The sequence below is a fragment of the Mirounga angustirostris genome, unplaced genomic scaffold (genome assembly GCF_029215605.1).
Source record: "Mirounga angustirostris isolate CCGP_5_RB_7025 unplaced genomic scaffold, mMirAng1.0.hap1 SCAF_12, whole genome shotgun sequence".
NCBI lineage: Eukaryota > Metazoa > Chordata > Mammalia > Carnivora > Phocidae > Mirounga > Mirounga angustirostris.
The window spans coordinates 67,497,226-67,518,345 of record NW_026991720.1 but is presented as its reverse complement, the minus strand read 5'-3'; the positions used below and the strand labels follow the sequence as shown (position 1 = coordinate 67,518,345).

General features: G+C 43.2%; 1 protein-coding gene across 5 annotated transcripts in view; it reads right to left on the bottom strand.

The window, feature by feature from the left end:
• The window catches only part of SLC25A13 (solute carrier family 25 member 13), a 180,527-nt gene that overhangs the window by 56,739 nt on the left and 102,668 nt on the right, over nt 1-21,120 (bottom strand). For 3 of the 5 annotated variants that reach the window (XM_064575248.1, XM_064575244.1, XM_064575247.1), the window contains 6 exons: nt 20,377-20,523; nt 18,224-18,362; nt 17,026-17,119; nt 16,709-16,793; nt 13,081-13,168; nt 12,494-12,652 (listed from right to left, as the gene is read on the bottom strand). In XM_064575248.1, the coding sequence (XP_064431318.1) occupies nt 12,494-12,652; nt 13,081-13,168; nt 16,709-16,793; nt 17,026-17,119; nt 18,224-18,362; nt 20,377-20,523 (712 nt within the window). The remainder of the gene's footprint in view (nt 1-12,493; nt 12,653-13,080; nt 13,169-16,708; nt 16,794-17,025; nt 17,120-18,223; nt 18,363-20,376; nt 20,524-21,120) is intronic. The other 2 variants (XM_064575245.1, XM_064575246.1) reach the window with 2 other exon arrangements.

Here is a 21,120-nt window from a genome sequence, read left to right as displayed (position 1 = left end):
ATAGTTTGTTCTTTTCCCTCCTGCCTCTTAAATACATGAAATAAGTGTACTTTAGCCACTATATTATTTTTTTCTAACACTTTTCTCATCTGCCCACCCCTGGAGGCCCACAGTTTAGCCATTCATTCATTAGCAACTATAACTTGGTGACAAGCACAAGACAAACAAGGTTCTTGCTCTGACCAGCCCCAGGTGGAAGGAAGGGAGAGGCTTTACTGAAGACGTGACAACTGGGGAAAAATGCATCCTGGAAGGGAACAGATAAGGCAACGAAAGCAGAATAGGAACAAGCCCGGTGTGCTCAAAAATGAGGGTGAACGTCAGTGAGCCACCTGGCAAAGAGCAGGCCCGAGCAGGCACAGGTCGGGGCCAGATGCTATAGACGCACTGTAGGCCAGGAGCCTAAGTCAGATGAGAAGGAATTACAAGCCTCCATCAGGAGAGTGATATGCTAATTCACATTTTAAAAACACCACTCTGGCTGCTGTGTAAAAAGACAGGACATAAAACTGGGTTTGACGTGAATACCTGGGGAGAGATGAAGCCTGGGGAGAGTAACAGGTTTGGGGTGGAAAGTGAAAAGCTCTGTTTTAAGTATGTTGAGTGGGAATTACGTATCAGAGCACAGGAAGAGGATGCCTTTGACAGGAAAGGGCCGCTTCTGGGAAAGGCACTCACAACAGGAGCAGACCGATATAGGTATACTAAAAAATGTTATTATCATTTGTTCTAAGAAAATAAAATGAAAGGCAGATGCTTTTTCTTGGAAACACACTGTGAGCTAACCTTGAGGATCAGAATGCATTGTTCTCCCATGTCATACTGCTGTCCTTGAGAGGAACTTCACGGTGTTAGCCCTTGTTGGGAACAACAATTTTCTAATTCGTCAACCTAAGAAGGTCTACTTACAGTCTCTTTGGAGAGACCAGCCTGGCACACACCATCTCCCTCAGCCTGTGGCCAAAAGTCACTAGCCTGAGGGCTGTCTGTATCCAGTCTGCAGATGTGTTTTATTGAGTAGTACAAGGTTTCAAACGTAATTCAAGCTTATTGTAAAGATGTAAAGACAGATCGATCGATCAATGGATGGACTAATCTGACAGCCCTTGGCCTCTTTGACATTATGGCAATCTGCTCCAGTTGGGTGAGGCTCTGCCTGTTAGGACTGAGCATCGGTTCACTAAGGCCCCCCACTCCCTAATGCCGACACGGGACTGAGGACAACTGTCATTCATCATTTTTCTTGCTCTGCTGCTATCTTCACAAGAGAGAAATGTTTTTCTGTGCCTCTGGTTCTACAAAAAGCACAAACAGCTTCATGTTTTAGGAAAAATGGGAGAAAGCTCATTTCACTGTGGAACTCAATGATAAGGATGCTGACGCTAATGAGAATGTTCTTTAAAAACAGCTGACCTAAAAACAGCTAACGTATTACTTAGGATGTATCAGGCACCACCTTAAGCACTTTACTGACTCATTTAATCCTTATAACCACCCTGCAGAGAGGAAAATGAGGCACACAGAGATTCATCCATTCTGAATCACCCAGCTAATAAATGGTGAGGGTGGGATTCCAACCTGAGCCCTCCTCCTCAAGAGTCCATGTTTTTAGACAACACTCACCCATCCTGTGCTCCATGGCAAACATGTATCTGCCTCTCACACCCTGCCTTTCTTCACGTACATAACCTGCCTGACCTTGGACTTGAGTTTGCAATGTCTTTTCTAGGCTGCCATATTTGGATCCTGCTTCACGCAGGCCCACAGGTGGTCGCACAAGGATAAGAAACCTAAAACACGCGCAGGCCATGAGTCCAGCAACCTGGGACCTCTGAACTGCTAGCGAGCCAGTGGGGAGTGTTCGTCCAGGATTGCGACAGAGCCCTGAGAGTGAAGAGCCAGTCAGCACAGAGGCACAGACGGAGCAGACGCCCTGTGGAGTCGGGAGGGTGGCCGGCTGAAACCCTGGGTGGCCTACTGCCTCGATGAAGCATGAGGAGCAGAAGCATAAGAAAAGAAGCGGACGGACAGACAGAAGAGAATGTGAAGCCAGTGCAACAGACACACCAAAGAGAGAGAACACAGCCCAGGAAGGGCGCACAGGTGGGGAGAGCGGCCCTGACCATCTTCTGGTCCCTCTGAGGCCAGGTCCTAGGGACATTCCTACCCTGGAATCAGATCTCTGTCTTCTTTCTCTCTCAAGTAAACTCTTACCAAAACTCTGCTCTCACTAGGTGGAGGCAGGCTATGTATGCTCTTTATACTCTAAATGAACCAGAGCAGCACAGAAAACATGAATACGAAACCATTTGGGCCAAGCAAGTGCTTATTCCAAGTGAGCACTCTCTCCTCCTAGACTACATTCACTTATGAATCTTTTACTTATACCAAATGACAGAATACGATGTCTCTAATATGAGGAGAGAGGCTTTGTTAATGACTTTATACAACTACAATGCTAATTTCTACAGGTAAAATATAGGGTTTGCACTGTTTTAACTACACCTTAACATTTACAATTTCCATTTTCCTCTGTATTCAGGTCAAGTACCAAAATGTTTTGTTAAATATTTACTCACTAGATGTATTTTTCTCATCATTAAATTGTAGACCAAAACCATGGATGGGCTGAAAGCACTGTGATTTAAATGATGATCTCTTATCTCTGTAACTACCCCGTGACAGTCTTTTAAAATGACTAATAAAAAACAGCCCACGGAGCCAAATGACTACAGTGTTAAGACACAATCACTTCAGCTAGCCTTTTAAGCTATCGAGATTTGTCTTTCTCACTATAAATTTAGTAATGTACTGTGAATAGCAAAAACAAAACCAAACAAAAGAGAAAGCCCTGTATTTAAGACTAAATATAGGGCAGCAAATATTTATTTGTTCAGCAAACATTTACCAAGTGCCTTCTGTGCACCTGGGACTGGAAGGAACTGGGATGGACACAGCAAAGTCTGTGCCCGCCCCCCTGTCCCAAGAAAAATTTTCAGTGTAGAAGAAAAGGGAACCCCTAGGTATCTCTGTGTGCCCCCGAAGGGAGATAAACCACCTAAAAAAAGAGTGGTGAGTACCAGAGCCAAGAAGCATCAAAGAATTATGTGAACACAGCGGAAAGAACCAGGAAGAGGGAGGAGAGCACCCTGGGTCTTGAAGGCAAGGCAGAGGTTCACCGGAGAAAAGAGATGTGGGTAGAACATAGGGCGCCGTGGCCAGTGAGTGAAAGGCACCCAAGTCTGAAGAGCATGGCACAGTCAGGGTTAGGGCAAGACCACTGAAGGCTGTGGCTGGATCACGGACCTGGAGATAAGTAACCGCAGTAGTGACAGTGACAACGGCCAGTATTCGGGGGCACCTCCCACAAGTCAGGAACTATTCTACAGGCTTTAGGTGAATCAACACATTTAATCCACACAAGTCAAAAGAGTAACTCAGCGCAAGTTATTCTTACCTCATCAAGAGAAACTGCAACAGACTTTAAGGAGCCTGCCCAAGGTCACTCAGCTGTTAGATGGGGGAATGGGTTCAACCCAGGCGGTCTGGCTGGAGGGGGTGCTCCTATCTGGTGCATCATACTGCTTCTCTCCCCGGGCACACTAAGGAGCTTGTGCCAAATTCTGCAGATACATGGGGTGGCTTTTAAAGTAAAGAGTGAAGTTCAAAGAGTAAAAAGTTCTAGAGGCAAGTGAAGGACAGATGCTAAGGGCAGAGACCTAAGGCAGGGAGAGTAATCAAGAGGTTAAGTAATATAATCGGAGGCCCTGAGTTTCACTAAATGAGTAACTTCAACTCAGTAAGAATAAAACCAAAGTACAGATCCATTCCTAAGACTTGGGCCAGATGTTGGCACATGGGGACGCACTGGATAAGGACCATTCTTGTGGTGACTGCCCTGGCTAAGTGGGGAAACAAAGGCAGCTGTGGACTGCAACCCGAACCGAGTGCCACTACGGACTTGGGCCTGGACACTGGCAGCCCTGTGTAAATGCTCTCTGGAAAGGGTCATGATCTGTGGGACGATGAAAAGTCACAGCGGTGGGAATTTCAAGAACCTTCCTGGTTCCCTGACTGGGGGGGGGGGGGGGGGGGGCGGGGATGTGGCTCAGTAACGCCTAAAACAGCCAGTCTTGTTACGGCACTTCAACACGATCACAGTGAAGTTTAAAGTACATATATGTTTGACATCTGGGTAACTCAGCAGAAAAATTAGGCTTCTAATATAAGATGTTTCTGTTGGATTCTGGAAACTCATTTTAACAGAGAATGGATGTGTGTGTTGTTTCTAACTTGTCAAAACAGCAGTCTATTTTCCAACTGCCTCAAATGAAATTTATTAGTGTGGTTAGTTTTCTAATCTTCTCATTTTAGTTCAGCTCCATCAGCACATATGGCAATGCTTCCTTGGCAAACTTTACCAGAAGGCTGCTAATGCGAGGAAAGATTTACAGGGTACAATATTAATATAGTATTTTGTCTTCAAATTTCATAGGTTTGAGATCTAAATCACACTAGTCCCTTTGATCCCAGTCCCTTGTGCAACACAACAAGAACTGCACTGGACATGTGGGGACTAAGCCCACATCAGGAACCTCCAACATGAGCTCCCTACGGCACCCCAAAGAGGTTCCTGGAGCCGTGTGCTGGATCAGAGGGCTGCTATGTTATTCTTTACTTAAAAACCTTTTAGAAACAGAATTCTAGAATCTCAGAGTTGGAAGGGACTCTGAAAGAAACTCATTAATAATGCTGGCCTAATTGAAGCGATTTATTTCCAATGGCTTGGCAGCAAAATGAATGGCTTGGAGACTGGGCTTTGGAGGTTGACAGACCTGGGCTGGAATCCGAGGTCTGTACCTTTTTCCTGCTGAGTAATCTTGGGGATGTTATTCTTTGAACTCTAGGTTCTTCACTGGTAAATCAAGATGCTGATGATGACTCACTGGTTTATTACGATAATTCTATGAGTAAATGTAGAGCTAGATACTATTCACAACCTTCATTACGTATTCAAAAACGAGATGTTTCTATCTACCTGTTCAAGGCATATCCTTGATTCTGTTCCTGCATACAAGAGGCAATTCTGCCTGAATAATGTTCACAGTCCAGAGTTAAGTCCAGAGTAGGATGGGGTCTCCATAGCATGATGCCTATCCTTAGAAGAGCTGTCCCCCAGATGTGGGGGCACATTTGGTCTGAGAGTGTCTCGTGGCCCTGCTTCCTCTTAGCACAGACCTTACAACACATCTTTAGGTTTTCAAGTTAAAATGTTTATGTTAAGAAGTTAAACACTGCTCAACCTCTCACAATAAGCGCCTCTTTACAATTCTACCGAGTGGCAGAAGAGCCAGGTGAGGAAGAGTGTGGAGTCTGGATCCGGGATGCTAGTCTGCAGGCTGACTCCGTAAGCTGTTAGCTGTATCACTGTGGGCAACTTAACCCAATCTCTTTGTACCTTAGTTTCTACATCTATAAAATGGAAATACACACAGTACTGTCTTCATGGGGTAGTTCTGACAATGACTTAAGTTCATATACATAAAGCCCTCCAAGCACACAGGAAGTACTACATAAGTGATTTTTTGTTGTTTGTTTTTATCTTCATCACCATCACCATCATCACTCTCCTCTTCCTTCACGGACACTGGCATCTGGAGAGGCTAAGCAGCTTGTCCCAAGGCCCTCCGTGACCAGGGACTATGCCGTGGCGCTCGGAGTTGAGTTCATTCAGCTCCACCACTCCCCTCCAGCCGGGGCTCTGCCACGTGTGCTCGGCACCTCCCTGGTCCCTCTAGCAGACTTACTGCTCCAACTTTCTTCTTTGCTCTGTAAGGGCTTTTCTTCTGGCCCCAGACTGTTCCACAACTTTTCTCTGGGCCCCACCCAGCCCTGAGCTAGCACCCTGCATGGATGGGCCCTTTCACATGGCGAAAGGAGGTGGCGGGGTGGTGGGCACCCACATCATGCCTCCACTTCTCTGTCCAGGTGCTGCGTATCAGGCACTGAACGGCGGGGCCAACCTGCTGGTTACGACCTGGAGAACAGGTCCGAGTCCGGGCACACACCGGGAAGCGGGCTCGGGTAGAGCAGCAGGTGGCGAGCCAGGCTGCCGGCCCATGGACAACTGTAAGCACCACGGAGTAGCTCTCCTGAAACGCCACACTGCACAAGACAGGAAGGAGCACAGATGCTGAGGGGCCACAGCAAGGAAGAAACTCCGTAACTAAAGCAGCATCTCTGTCTCAGGGCAGAGCACAGTCCTGAGAAAGGGACCGCCAACGAGCAAGTAAAATGGGGAAGGGGGCATTCAGGGCAGAGACAAGCAGTGGAGTTTGGTAGGGGAAATGAGCACATAAACGATCCCCATTCCTCTAGCCAAAGGCACATGAAGCACTTTTTTGTGTTATCTAGTTTCAACCCAGAGGAAACCCCTCCAATGTTAAATTTTTACCCTCCTGACCTCCCCACAGAGGCCACTACACTTGCCCTCATCTTCCCAGAGAGCCCTCCTTGCTTTCAACATCAGATTACCCTTCATTCTGGAGCTATCAGCACTCTGCGCGCCCTGTCTCACAGCTTTTATTCCTGCTCCTAGTTCCATGGCCTTCTCTCTTCACTTGTTCAAGCCTTCTTTCCTCCCTCCTCCTCCAACCACTTGTCTGTCCGCCTTTGACTCATATAGCCCTGAGGCATGAGGCATTTCCACCCTCCCTACTGAGCTATCCCCTTTCAGAGCCCTTGGATCACTTGGGGCGGGGCTCCTGGGGAGCACCCCATTGGGACTGGGCAGTGGAGCTGGGGAAATGGCGGCGGGGGTGGGGGCGGGCAGTGCAGATGGCCAGATTTAAATGATTCTCATCTGGGTTAAATGTTTTACTCCAAATGTCAAGAACCAGCCATGGCTCAGGATGCCTTTGGAAGACTGAGTGTCAAAATATAAATGACTGATACTGATTTATAGTCTAGGAAGGATTTAGTTCCTTTGACTCCTGCTTTGGGGCTGGCTTTCTAGAAGTGAAGATCATTGGGAAGAGAGGTCCTATCCCCTCCTTCCGTCTGGTACATGACAACTCCTAGTCATCTTTTCTTCTACCTCAACTCCTTGCTGCTGAGGTTTAATCTGTTCTGCTTGCTGCAGCTTCAGCGATGGCAGTAACTGGTTATAAATGACCATTCTGCAGGCCCAGCGCTAACTCACTCAATCTCTTCTTCCCTGGGCTTTGTCTACTTCCACCTTTTCGTCATCCTTCCCAAGTTTCTAAGCTCACCGCTGTTGTCATCCGGCCCTCTGGGGCCTCTGACAACGCACCCACCCTCCTTGGTCTGACCTTGTACTACTTCTGCCTCCCATGTTAACACCCTGTGCTTCCTATAGATCTCCACAGATGTGATTACCCAGCTTATGGTTTCCTAGAAGCAAATGTCTGCCTTCTGATCTTTTCACAGCCTTAATGCCCTAAATTAATACCCTTAATGCAAAAAACTGGCCAAAAAAAAAAAAAAAAAGATTCAAACCTATCTATTTTGTGCTCATTTGAAGCTTTGCTGGACATGGATCGACAGCCATGATTTGGCGCAGTTCAAAGATTCACTGCAGTTGGTTCCAAGACACATGCGTTCTTAAGTTATGCAAAACAGTTGTAGAAACTCCAATCGTTTTATTTTGGTGCTAGAATTTTTTAAAATTTATTTTTATCCACAAAAATTATGCAAGAAGGAATTTCACCGCAGACCCGTGTAATTTGGGTACTCCCCTCTATAGAGCCATTAACCACCAGAAGAGGCCTTGCTTAAACTAGCTGTCTGACAAAACTTCCTTCCAGAATGCAAACGTATCAATAACTTCCTGAGATATCACCACAATATCCTCTAGATGTCACCTTGAGAACATTCCAGGATGGAAGATGACTGCTTTCGCACCACACAGACAACATGAAATAGACCCATTTAAGACTCTGTATGCCCAGATCAATGGTTTAATTAAAACAAACAAAAAAATTTTTTTGCCAATTAACTCGAAAATTAAGTAGTGCTCCAAATTAAGTTTAATTCATAAAATGATCTAATTTCTCTTTCTGGCAGATTTTTTTTTATGACTTCTCCCATCAACAGAAACAAAAACAAAGACCTTCCTTTAAGAAGTAATTCTCATGGATTCTGATTTCTCTTGAATCTTTCTCCCAAAGATCCTCCCCCAAACATTTTCCATTTTCTAAGGCTGCTCATCTCATTACCCCAAGCATCTGAGGGAGGAGAGTACAGCAAAGTTTAAAGGCAGAAATTAGTTATTCCTTGATTGGTAAGAGCATTTAATTGGGAACGATTACGCAATCGATTGTTTCTCTTTAATATGCCAAGTCAATAGCAGGCCAATAACTGACTCATTTGGTCATGCAGTTCATTCAAACCAAATGAGCTGTCAGGTACTTCATTAAAAATTTTAAACACCTGAGTGCATGAAATCAATCTGGAGTGGGGAGGAAATAAAGGAAGCCTTTTACAAGTGACTTCAGGCAGATCTGGATTATCTCGGGTGTTATTTCCCTTCATACAGGCAGACTTAGACTTAGCCTGGGGGTCTGATTTTCAAAAATTACAGAAAAACCTTGGGAAATCATTTTCTTGTAAAGAAAATAGTGTATATAATAGAGAAGGTCTGCAGAGTCAGTCCCATAGTATTTCCAAGGGGCTCCTTCCTGATCCCTCCAGAATAAGAGACTCTCAGAGACAAGGAACAGTGAGCTGCAGAGACATGGAGAGTAAGACCTAAGAAACCCCAATACTACAAGGCCTTGTGGCTTGCTGGAGGCCCAGGACGCCACCAAGTCCGCTGAGGACAGTTGCTGACACTCCCCTTTGGACCCTGGGGCAGTGATTGAAATGTGCTCTACATTTAGGACTGGATAACCTCCCGGACTGCATGTGGGGGCTGGGAGCGGCCAGAGAAAGCAAACAGAAAAATCACCTGTGGTGGAGGGCTCAAGAGTTCTTTAGAAAGAACCTTCATTCTAGCTGTTGCATGAGGAATTACCTCTTGATACAAACACAGCGCCCCTTTAGAGATCTGTATTCTTGTTATGGGAAGAAAAGGAAAAAAAGAGAGGGAGAAAGATGCTTATTAACCTTATAATAAGAATACATGCTGCAAGCATCTTCTTTCAGGGTTAACTGCCAACTTTTTTCCGAAATATGCATAAAGATAATTTTAAAAATAGGGGGAGAGACCTTACTTGTGCAACATTCCCAAATTATACTATTCAGGAAATATTAGCAATTATATATGTATTGATGCAGAAAAATTACATGTTAAGCAAAATTCCCTAATAAAAAAATTGGCTCCGTATTTCAAAACATGTTTATAAATTAGAGATGTCCTCTGACACCGTCTTACATCCTGCTAGGTGAAGCGTTATCAGAGGTAATTCTAAATTCCTAAAATTGAAATTCAAGTTTCCCTTAAAATAAAATTTTTATTTTATTTTATTTATTTATTTTATTTTTTTTTTTAAAGATTTTATTTATTTATTTGACAGAGAGAGAGAGAATACAAGTAGGCAGAGGGAGAGGGAGAAGCAGGCTCCCCGCAGAGCAGGGAGCCCGATGCGGGACTCGATCCAGGGACTCCAGGACCATGACCTGAGCCGAAGGCAGCTGCTTAACCGACTGAGCCACCCAGGCGCCCTAAAATAAAATTTGTAACAGTAGAACTACATCTCATGAGAAATTTATAGTAAAAAAAATCACGTACACCGTGCGCTGTCTTGACTATGCACACACAGGTTAGGACAGTGATTCCCAGGGGTACGTCAGGTCTGGCTGTTTCTCTTAGAATCTCTCCTAGTACTGATGGCTTCCCATTTTCATCTGATCTTTCTGCCGCCCTAATGACAAGCATTCATAAATAAGCAGTTACATACAATTATTAATTAATGATTATGTGCAAAGCACGGAAGGGAACTGGTCCCCACCTAAGCAGTAACAGGAACAGGTCATTTTTATGAAGCACGGTTATAAATAATTTTTTTAACCTGAACTGCCAATCATCTCTTTGCTCTCAAGATCCAAACTAAAGAAAGAAACCAAACAAGGTTTTATAATAAATCTTTCGCTTTAAAATCATTTACTAGAAAATAGAAGAAGTCAAGAGGGAATGAACAGAAATGATTCCCAGAATTAATCTTCTTATACTCACATTCTACCTAGCATCCTCTGAAAGGGAACCCTTTAGGGTTCAGGCAGCCAAAACAGGTGAGATAAATGGCTGTTTCTAAACCAGGAAAAGGGGGAGGACTGCGTCTTTGGTTTTCAAAGTGAGCCTCCATCTCTAATAGGGGGGCTGACTCCCCTTCCCTAAGGAGTTAAAACTAGCTCCGCCCCCTCCCCCAAGCCCCTCATCTTACAGATATAATCTCTGAAAGAGCAAGAGGTTTGTGGGATGGCCATGTTAGCTCAGCACTCAATACTCAGGTATGCTTTAAGCTGTCCTGTCTATGGGGTTAAAAGAATAAGTCAAGGAAGAAAATCTGTATACAACCAAGAATCAAGATCTGTCAGACTGGTCAATGAGGAAAGAGAAGGGACTCAACATGAAATCAAACCAGGTCAACACAAGCATATTAAAGACATTCAGCAGGACAAAAAGTATTTCTCACAATCCTAAAGGCACTCTCGACATTTAATCCAATCCCGAGGGAAGGCCATAAAAGTAGTCTGGGAAGCAATGGGAAGGCTCAGACGTGCTTCTGGCTTGACACGCAAAGCTCTCCAGGCAGAACACAACCCACGGGAACAGGGAAGGTGGCAGCCTTTGCCCGAATCACAGCAAAGCAGGCACTGTGACATTAACCTTGCACTACCTGGGAGACATTTCATCTGTGAGGTTTGTTGTCACCAGGACAGAAGAGTATTTCAATGGAAGGCAGTGACCCTGTAAGGGTCATCATCAATCACCTGGGGTCAAAGACCTTCTCGATTGTCAGAAGAGGCAGGGGGTGAGGGAAAGAGGGCAGAGAACAGATCAAAAGGCCTTTGATGGGAGTTATCTACCTACACAACAGAACCTGCAAAATGGAACTTCTCTGGAGTTCAAAACCCCCTAGTTTATAAGGTGAGAGATTTCAAGAGGGGTCTTTGTTTTTTTACACCTGGATGCATAAGATGAAGACTGGAGTCAGCAGATGGCAGAAGAGGCCTAGAGGCAAAGGTTTACGTGGCTGCCAGTTTCAAGGTCTGTCCCCAGAGTATTAATACTATTTTCTTCTAGAGCAAGCACTGAAAGGGAGGGAAGACCCTGCCAACAGTGCAGCTGCCAAATGGCAAAGTGGTTCAGCTTGAACCGCCTTGCAATACTGTATTTTATTTTATTTATTTTTGAGAGAGTGTGCGTGCACAGGGGGAGGGGCAGAGGGAGGGAGGGAATCTTAAGCAGGTTCCACGCCCAGCGCAGAGCCCAACATGGGGCTCGATCTCATTACCCTAACCAAAACCAAGAGTTGGATGCTTAACCAACTGAGCCACCCAGGTGCCCCGCAATACAGTATTTCAGTTGCTGATGCAAATACACTTACTTCTTTTCTCTTTGTAGAAGGCAATACAGAGAGGTTGGGAAATAAAGTTAAGCCTCTTTACGCCAATGACAATGGAAAACCAGTCAGGATCTGTGGGATATTTTCTATCAGTGATGCCATATATCTTGCTACTGTTTCCCTTGCTTCATGAGCCTTAGATGATTGAAGGAGCAGCTGGATAGGACTACCTGTCAGAGTGGTGTATGACTCAACTCCATTGGGTACAGAGTGAGAGGAAGGGAAGAGGCATCTTTAAGAAAGAGGCAGTAAAGGAGGACTCCACTAAACCCTTGGTTACCCGCCTGATAGACTTTTCTGGGGTATATTCAAGGACAATCATTAATCCCAAGTAGGCTCTGTCCCGTCCCCAGGATGCCTTTTCCTTTTAACTGGTGAGCAGAGTTACTTCAAGACAACAAACAAAATGAGCCTTTTATTTATTTATTTTTTTAAAGATTTTATGTATTTATTTGACAGAGAGAGACACAGCGAGAAAGGGAACACAAGCAGGGGGAGCGGGAGAGGGAGAAGCAGGCTTCCCGAGGAGCAGGGAGCCGGACGTGGGGCTCAATCCCAGCACCCTGGGATCACGACCTGAGCCCAAGGCAGACGCTTAACGACTGAGCAACCCAGGTGCCCCAATATTAGCCTTTTAAAAAACCCACGGAGGATATTTATAAAAAATAATTATTTTAAGAAATAAAACATACTAAAGAGCAATATAAATGGCTTTCAGATTATGGGCTGTTTTGATTAGCCATGCCCTGGATGCCTCCAGCCTACTCCCATCAGCATGGATAATTGAGAATCTGCCGCATTTCCACTGTAATGCAGTCTCCCTAATCCTTTTCAGGCATGCAGATGGAAAACCAAACCTTCTGGCTGCTGTTTCACCTCACATGGATTCAGCACACAGCACTAACCTCTGTACAGTCCAAAGAAGCCTTCGTAGCGTAGCACCTTCTTAAAACAGTCAAAGCTGTTTTTATACATAAGTTCTCCCACAAAAGAGCCCGTTGATCGTTGGTTCTGCATCCGAGTTTTTACGAGATCGATAGGATACACAGCAGTGGCTCCAACAGCTAAAATCAGACCATACCACTGGTCAACGTCAAAGAGAAGCCTGATGAAGCAGAGGAACAAACTGGGCATGTACAGACTGTCAAACGGCACGAACTTTCCTAATAAACAACTGGATTTTCATCCAAGTGTCTCCTGATAAAATGATGTCCCAGACAGTTCAAATGTACAAAAACACATCACCTACAGCCTAACTGCGTTGTTCACCCATCTTAAAAAAGCCTATCTGCAGCTAAGTGAAAAAGGCCCTGACCGCAGGCAGGTATGGGGGACGTTCCCTTTGCTCTTGTCCCATCCCAGAGGTGCACACGGGACATGCGCTTGGAAAGACCAAGGAAGGCTCTGTCCATTAATACTGTAAGGTGGAAAATCAAAGGAAAAAATCAGAGGAATGATAAAAGTGAAAAATTTGCACTCATCCATGACTAACCTCCAGCAATGGAACCCAGCCCAAACCTGTAGGCCGACTCCGCAACCTGCAGGAGAACCGGTCGGGAGGAGTCCACTGAGGCCTTCTTCTTTGCACACACAGGAGTCGGGGCGGGGGGGAGGGGGCAGGAGACAGAAAGAAGGACAGAACAGAAATGAGCACATATGATTTTTTTAAATTGCCCCCTGGGTTCCAAATTCATGATACCAACTAACATAACAAAGAGGAAGGCAGGGTTAGATTCTGTTGTTCTTATTAAGAAAAAGTTATTATTATTGTTAATGCTGCAAATCAAATCTGAACATAATGAAAACCATTATGTACTCCCCCAAAAACGTTATGAACCTATTTTCAACTGTTTAATTCTTGGCAGTGATTAGGGAGATCCAAACTTAAAAACATTAATAAGACATCATTCTTCTTCAAGCAAACTGGGAGGTTTGGGGGTTTTTTGTTTATTCATTTTAGTCAAGTGTCGTTGACCTACAATATACTAGTTTCAGGTGTAAAACAAAGTGTTTCAACATTGAGGTACTCTGTGAAGTGTTCACCATGATAAATCTAACTACCATCTGTCACCATAGTTTGTTTTCTAATGGCAACACCCAGCCGGGCAAGAGTTGATAAAAATTGGGGCTTCTCAAACCTGCCATTTAATCTAGTATAAACTTGAAGGAAAACTTGGTAATATACACCCAAACTCTTGTACATAACCTCTGCCCCGCAGAGCTACTTATAAAAAATGAGACTAGAAAATAATCATGTATGTGGACGTGGATCAACCTATGAATGTTAAAAAGCAATACTGTTTAAGAGCAAAAACTCTGAAAGTAACCTAAACGTCCAATAATAGAGGCCTGGTTAACAACGCTTCACCCTTGGGATGCTTGACTGGCTCATTCCATAAAGTATGCGACTCTTGATCTTAGGGTCGTGAGTTCGAGTCCCACGGTGGGTATGGAGATTACTTAAATAAATGAATAAACATTAAAAAAACGCTACAGCCTTAAAATGAAATCATATGTCATTGTAAAAGAATTATTTGATGTTAAGACAAATGTTCATAAGGGCTTATAAAGTGAAAACAGGTTAAAAGGAATATGGCAGGTAGACAGGTATTCATGATACCTTTATAAATGTTTGAAATATTTCATGATAATCTTTTAAGAACAATGTTAAAGACTGTGTGCAATATGATGTTGTTTTTAATTAAAATTATTTGTGGGCATATGTATGCATATAAAAACATACTAACATTTTGGCTATTCCAACACCTAGAGATAACTCAAAACATTTACAGTGGTTACAACTAGGTGGTTGTATTACAAGTAATTGTTACTTTCTCCTCTTTCCTATCCACTTTTTTCTAAATTCATACTTCACGCCAGTCAGTTGTTATTTTATTTTTCTTTTGACCTACTATCCTTACTGTGCTTTTGATGCCAGAACATCTCAGAGTAGTGCATTTTTCTGCTCTACATAAATAAAACAGTAATTTTATGTCACGCAAAGTTGTCAAATGAGGGTGATAGTTAATGCTTAACAGTACCTGTTGAATGAATACATTCAATAAAGTTTGTTTTTTCAAAAGCCATAATAATTAAAATAGGTGAACAATGAAAATAATTACCAACCCCAGCTATCAACCCACTGAATTTTAGTTGCTGTCAATCTTACACAATTCTAACAGAATGAGATAATTTGGACTCTCCTGTGAAGTTACTTCACTGAAAATAGCTTTACATAGAAATATGCATCTTTAGAATGTAAAGCATGTCTTCTGCAAATTTCATGGGGTTTTTCCAACTCTATCTCTGCATAGACGGAAATCACAAGTAACCTCATTTTGACAAATGCATCCTTAAGAAAGGCACTACTTTTTTTATATGGATATAAATATGTAAGACTTAGATTCTGGCATCAAAATAATGAGTGAAAGTACTTTGAAAATAACGGGGGGAGGGCGCACAGTGGACCTAACCGCTATCACTAACTCTTAATGGAAAAGACAAAATAAATGCAGTCCCAGATTTTCATTTAACTTTTCTGAAGCTCAAAGTGTAGCATGCTCATGAGACAAGAAAGATTCCCATTCCTGCACAACTCTGTTGAGGATCCACGCTAGCACGGAGCCTACCAGGTGGATGACCTCCATTGCCTGAGTCCGTCAGTGTTGTCAGGCCTACTGGCGTTTACATAGGAAAGAATATTCCAGGCAAGGCTGCTGTGAATCGCTCTCAACCTCTCAGCCGCAGCCAATCATTTCCTGCTGTAAATCTCATCTGACCCTTGCGTGGCCAGAATCAATGAGCACCCACCATAAACTCTCAAAAGTTGCAGAGAGCAGGAAGGAAAAACTGTGGGCTACCACTGCCAGCTGGAGAACAGAAGGAATCTTTTAAAAACAAAACAAAACACCCCTCTGCTTTTTCTTAATTCCCAAATTTCTACGACAGCTAGTTGCACAGAGACGAAGAGCTAAGCGTCTGGTAAGCAGCGTTTAAAAATCAAAGGGCGGAGAGCAATGGAGCTGCGACCTCGCACGTGACCACACAGTGCGCTCTCCTGCACTCGGGGACATCGGCTCCCTCTTGTAACAGCCAGCCGGCATTCCAGAGGTGCCTCGTTCGGGTTTCCTGAGCACACACCCACCACTCTGAGCTACGCGCTGCACACAAAACTCGCCGCTGCATTCGGGGGGTGTGGGGAGAGCTGAAAGGAGGGGTGCTGGCTCGAGGCCTGCCCGTCCTAAAAATGTAGGCCGCATCAACCCATTGTGGTCAAACTGGCGTCTCTGTGCAGACTCGGAGCTCCAAGCCAAAAACTGTTAAGTCTCACAGGATTCAGGGGTGGCTTTGCCTTAAAGGAGGTATTTTTCTACAATGACGCTCGTCTGTGACTGGATTTACTTTACAAACATCGTGTAAGCACAACACATGCTATGAAAGCTTTTATTCTCTAATCCTGACCCACAGCAAGTCGAGCAGGAGTTAAGTGAGGAGGTCCCATGTCTTAAGTTTCTGACCCTCATGACTTCACGAGATTGGTTTCTGTTAACCATAAAATAAAAGTTAGCATTCCTCAAATTGTTTCCACATAACTTATGAATCCTTTCACAGAGAAAAGAAGTCTAAAAGCCTTCAAACTATTACTCCAGACTAAACAAAATTATCTCATTTTGATATTCAGAAAAACGGAAGGCGCGGCAGTCACACAATGAGCTGATGAAGTACCTCTCTGTGGAGCCGAGAAGGCTTTCGGTCAGCAACGTGCCGCCGCGCTGGGACAGCGACACCAAAACACGGCGCCTGGCCCACCATCCCCCAGCACCAGAGTTAGGGAAGAAGAAAAGATCTTCTGCCTATTTTGGCACGGGGGGTGGGGGGGGCAGGCTTCCAGTGCAGTTAGGAAATCACCCCATCCTTGAAAGTAACAAGCAACTATCTGTCAATCAGAACATCTCTAACTAATTTCTCTTTGCAGCCTTTTGAAATTGTCTGGATTTTTGGTGCAAAATGTTACAATGGCAGGTCAGATACCAGTGCCAAAAAGGCAACTGCGAGTAGAAAAGGTTTGGGGGTACCCTACTGAAGAAACATCAGGAAGCAAGTTTGTTCCTTTTGCCCACCTGCTTCTGGGCCTCAGCCAAGTTGAAGGGCAGAGTTCCCTCTTCCAGTGGAGCAATTCGTTCAATGTCTGCTAAGGTCATACGTCTGAAGGGGAAAAAAACAAGCATGAGCAACAACAAAACACTAGTTTATTAAAATTTGCAATATGGAATTTGAAAACATTCCCGTTTTTGTTCCCCTATTTCAGAGTCCTCTTTTATTTGGCTTCTTTTTCTCCCACTGTGCTGCCCTCCTCCTACCCCCACCCCCTCCATCCCCTAACCTCCTTTTATTAAGCTAATTAGAAAAAAAAAAAAAAAAAAAAAGGCCAACTTACCCCCGTGGCTCATATAAATCTGCTAACTGAAACAAGATGTCAACTTCCATGGGTGTAACCTGACCAAATTTCTGAGCTGCCAGAACAAACTCCCCTGTATGGAAAAAGAGTTAAAAGGGAAAGATTCAAGGAATAGCCACTAAATGCAGCATTAACTCAAGGCGCTGGAGTGAGTGAACATCACAAAACTTTATTATCAGTCACAGAATTCAAGTAAACCCAAACAGGGCAAGAATTATTGCAATTCTTTCATTCGTCTGGAAGGTGTGTGCAGAATAGTTTCTCTAACATTGACTTTAAAAGCCTGATGTCTCATCGGAAGCCTTGGAATAAATGACACAGGACGTTATTCAAATTGCAGGTCCCAGAAAACAAGGAGGCCGATACGAAACTTCACATGCATCAGGCCTGGGAGGTTATATTAATGAAGCTGTGCAATTCCTAAGGCAATTCTCTTTTTTTAAAAACAAAAAACAAAAAAACATTAAAATGCTGATGTCTCGTTCTGAGGTTGTCACCAGTGTAAGTTTACGGAATTCCTCATGTACTTTTTTTGTTGTTGTTGTTACTGTTATTTTATTTTATTTATTTTTTTATTCTTATGTTAATCCCCATACATTACATCATTAGTTTTAGATGAAGTGTTCCATGATTCATTGTTTGTGCACAACACCCAGTGCTCCATGCAGAATGTGCCCTCCTCAATACCCACCACCAGGCTAACCCATCCTCCCACCCCCCTCCCCTCCAGAACCCTGTTTGTTTTTCAGAGTCCATCGTCTCTCATGGTTCGTCTACCCCTCCGATTTCCCCCGCTTCATTCTTCCCCTCCCGCTACCACCTTCTTTTTTTTTTTTCTTAACATATATTGCATTATTTGTTTCCTCATGTACTTCTGAAGGCCACTTTAGAGGCCACAGATTTAGCTCAGGTTTTAGCACGATTTGAAAACAGTTAAGAAATTTTACATGGTTCCCTAATTCAGAGGCTGTCTTCAGTTTATTTAAAACTTGCTGAAGATTGTTTTATTTGCTTTTGTTTGTCTGATCAAAGGATGGAGCACACACATGTACCATATGGTTAATACGTGTCAATGGGATAGAAAAATCTGTAACGTAATTTCCTGGTTGCCTTCTTTACCCTAATAATAATACACCAAGATACTAACAGGCAAAAATTCAGATTTATTCTCACTCACCCTTAGTCACCTCTACATCTTTCCTGTTGCCAGCCAGAGTGCTGTAGATCTTTCTAATGAGTTCCATGTTGTTAAGGAGTGAATTAAATCCATTAAAATAGGAGAAGCTAACTTGATGGGATGTAGTACCTCCAGCAGCCTCAAGTAAGTTGAACGTAAGAAAGGGGAGGAGAACAATAAACAAAGGATTTATAAAATGAAGAAGATTCAGAAGTACATATATCAAATGCTAGTTTTGGAAGTAATCAAGAACGCATGGATAAGAAGAAATGGCCATAAGTATTTTCTTTTCACATTAAAAAAAAAAAAAAGCTATAAATGAATTTTAAAAGTAACTGCAACTAATCATGACCAGAGCTTATACTCTCCACACACAAGTCCTAGAAAACTAAATAAATACATGTGTAGGATTATAACAACAGGACCAGTAGTAATTTACAGAGTTCAAATTTCAATTGGAAATGTTTTATAAGTTTGTTTATTTCATCTAATGAGCAATTCTGAGAGGCTTAGACATGCACAACTATACTATACACATGCACACATGTGTGTGCTTAGACATGTAAAACTATATTATACCAACCCAAACATAGTATGAAAGTGGTCAATCTAACATTAATATCATGATTTGTCATGTTACTTAGAACTAGCAATAAATAATCAGACTTTACACTGGTGGGATTTCTAGCAAACAAGCGTATTCCGGTAAAATTATGAGATGTCATATGCTTGGATGGGGGTTAAGACTGGTCAGAATACTGATAATCAGAATTTGTAAGAAGTCATATTTCTTCCCAGGGGGCAAGGGAAACAGATAGCACGGTCATTATGAATGGAACTTCAGTTTGGGGTTTCAAATTCTTTTTTTTAAAGATTTTATTTATTTATTTGACAGAGAGAGACACAGCGAGAGAGGGAACACAAGCAGGGGGAGCGGGAGAGGGAGAAGCAGGCTTCCCGTGGAGCAGGGAGCCCGATGTAGGGCTCGATCCCAGGACCCTGGGATCATGACCTGAGCCGAAGGCAGACGCTTAACCACTGAGCCACCCAGGCGCCCTGGGGTTTCAAATTCTATCCTTCCCTAACAAGGCAAAATATTTTTATTAGGAAAGCACTTCTTTATAAGGTAACAACCACATAAAACTTCACTTAGTAATCATTTAAAATAGCTGACCTAAGAGTTTAAAATGGAGTAGAGAAGGGCGGGGGAAGGCCAGAAAAGGAGCTAGACTAACACAGTGCAGAGTGGAAAAGGCCTTGTCAGACTTCCATGTCTCCCAAATGAGGAACCAGGAAATAAAGTGAAAGTGAAAAGCTATGCTGAGTTCCTGCCTATGGTAAGCATTGTGGGAAACCCAGAGCATGGTAAAAACACTCCAAAAGTCTTCTCCCTGGGACTAACAAAAGCACTGTGTAAGGGTTTCCAAATATGCATGATGATCAGAATTACCTGGGAAGCTTTAGAAAGGAGATTCTAGGACCTCACCACCTATAGGAGATAAATCCACAGGCCTGGAAGAAAATGTCATTATCTGTATTTTTAATATGCCTGGTCATTCTTATGCTTTGTGACCAAGGCCTGGGAACCTCCAGCACAGAATGTTCTGGGCCACCTTCTAGGTCCATGAGGTCAGAAGAATGGCTGGGCACCCACTGGGATTTAAGCTATGACACAGGCCAGCCGGGCCCCGCACATCACATGCGCCACTGTTCCTTCAATACACGCATGTTAAATGACCGAGTGAATTGAAGCTTTAGAGTTTCTCTTCTGCTGACCACTCAAAGAAATATATCTGCATGCACTATTTTTTTTTTTAATTTTGCCTTGATGAGAGTGAAGATTAGCATTTGACATACCCCAAAATATACAGCAAAATTAATATGAAACCATAAATTTGTTTTTCCTTTTTTAAAACCAGTTAATACATTTAAGATATTCCATATGATCCAGAAAACAAATTAACCTATCCCTAAAACTAGCCAAAATATACTGTCTGTAAGTTTAGTAATATATGGGATCACATTACAAAAATGTTAGTGTTTTAAACTGAAAAAACTCCACATAATTTTAAAGAATTGTTCTTATAATCCCTTATTTACTGAGCTTTTGCCAGGTAAAATAAACTGCTTCGTTAGGGCAAGTTACAACTTACAGCTACTAGACATTCTTCTACAAAAGGAGTCAAGACATGGGGGCGGATGGTGACCATGATGTCTCGGAAGTCAATGGCTGTAACTTTTCCGGTCCTGGCATTGTCCCTTTGCACAAAGGCTTGCTTTGCATGCTCCAATTGTATTTCCTACAAATAATGAAAGTGAAATAATTTGTGTTTCTGAATTACTTCAAAAGACTGCTCAATTTCAAATCAGGGTGAAGAAATATAGATCGTATCTTGATTTAACAAGCCTTACCAGCTTGTTAAATAACACCCTCAAGCTATCCTCTTCTTCCAAAGACAGAACTTTGCTCAGACCAGTGAACATGTCTCGGAAAATGCATTCCACCTTAAATCTCCTGCCCAGAGAAACCAAATCACTTCCGTGTTCTGCTAGAGTCCAAGGACACAAAGAAAATAAAAATTGGAATGAAGTTTGGTAGGCCCAAAAATATGGCCAAACCCAACTCAGGTGATGCAGACATCTACAGGGACATTAAGCTCTCTCCAAAGAAGAGACAAAAATTCTTACTGGTAACCTCGTACACAAACATGTGACATAGTAACAAACCGAAAAGGGTGCTTCTCCTCTGGAATATGCTGTTCCTCTAACATACGGTTTCTCAGGCTTTACACCATTGGTATTTTAGGTGGGTTAATCTTTTGTTATGGAGAGCTGTCCTGTGCATCCCTCCCCTCTCTCTTTGCACTAGATGATGGTAGCCCCTTTACCCCCAAGAG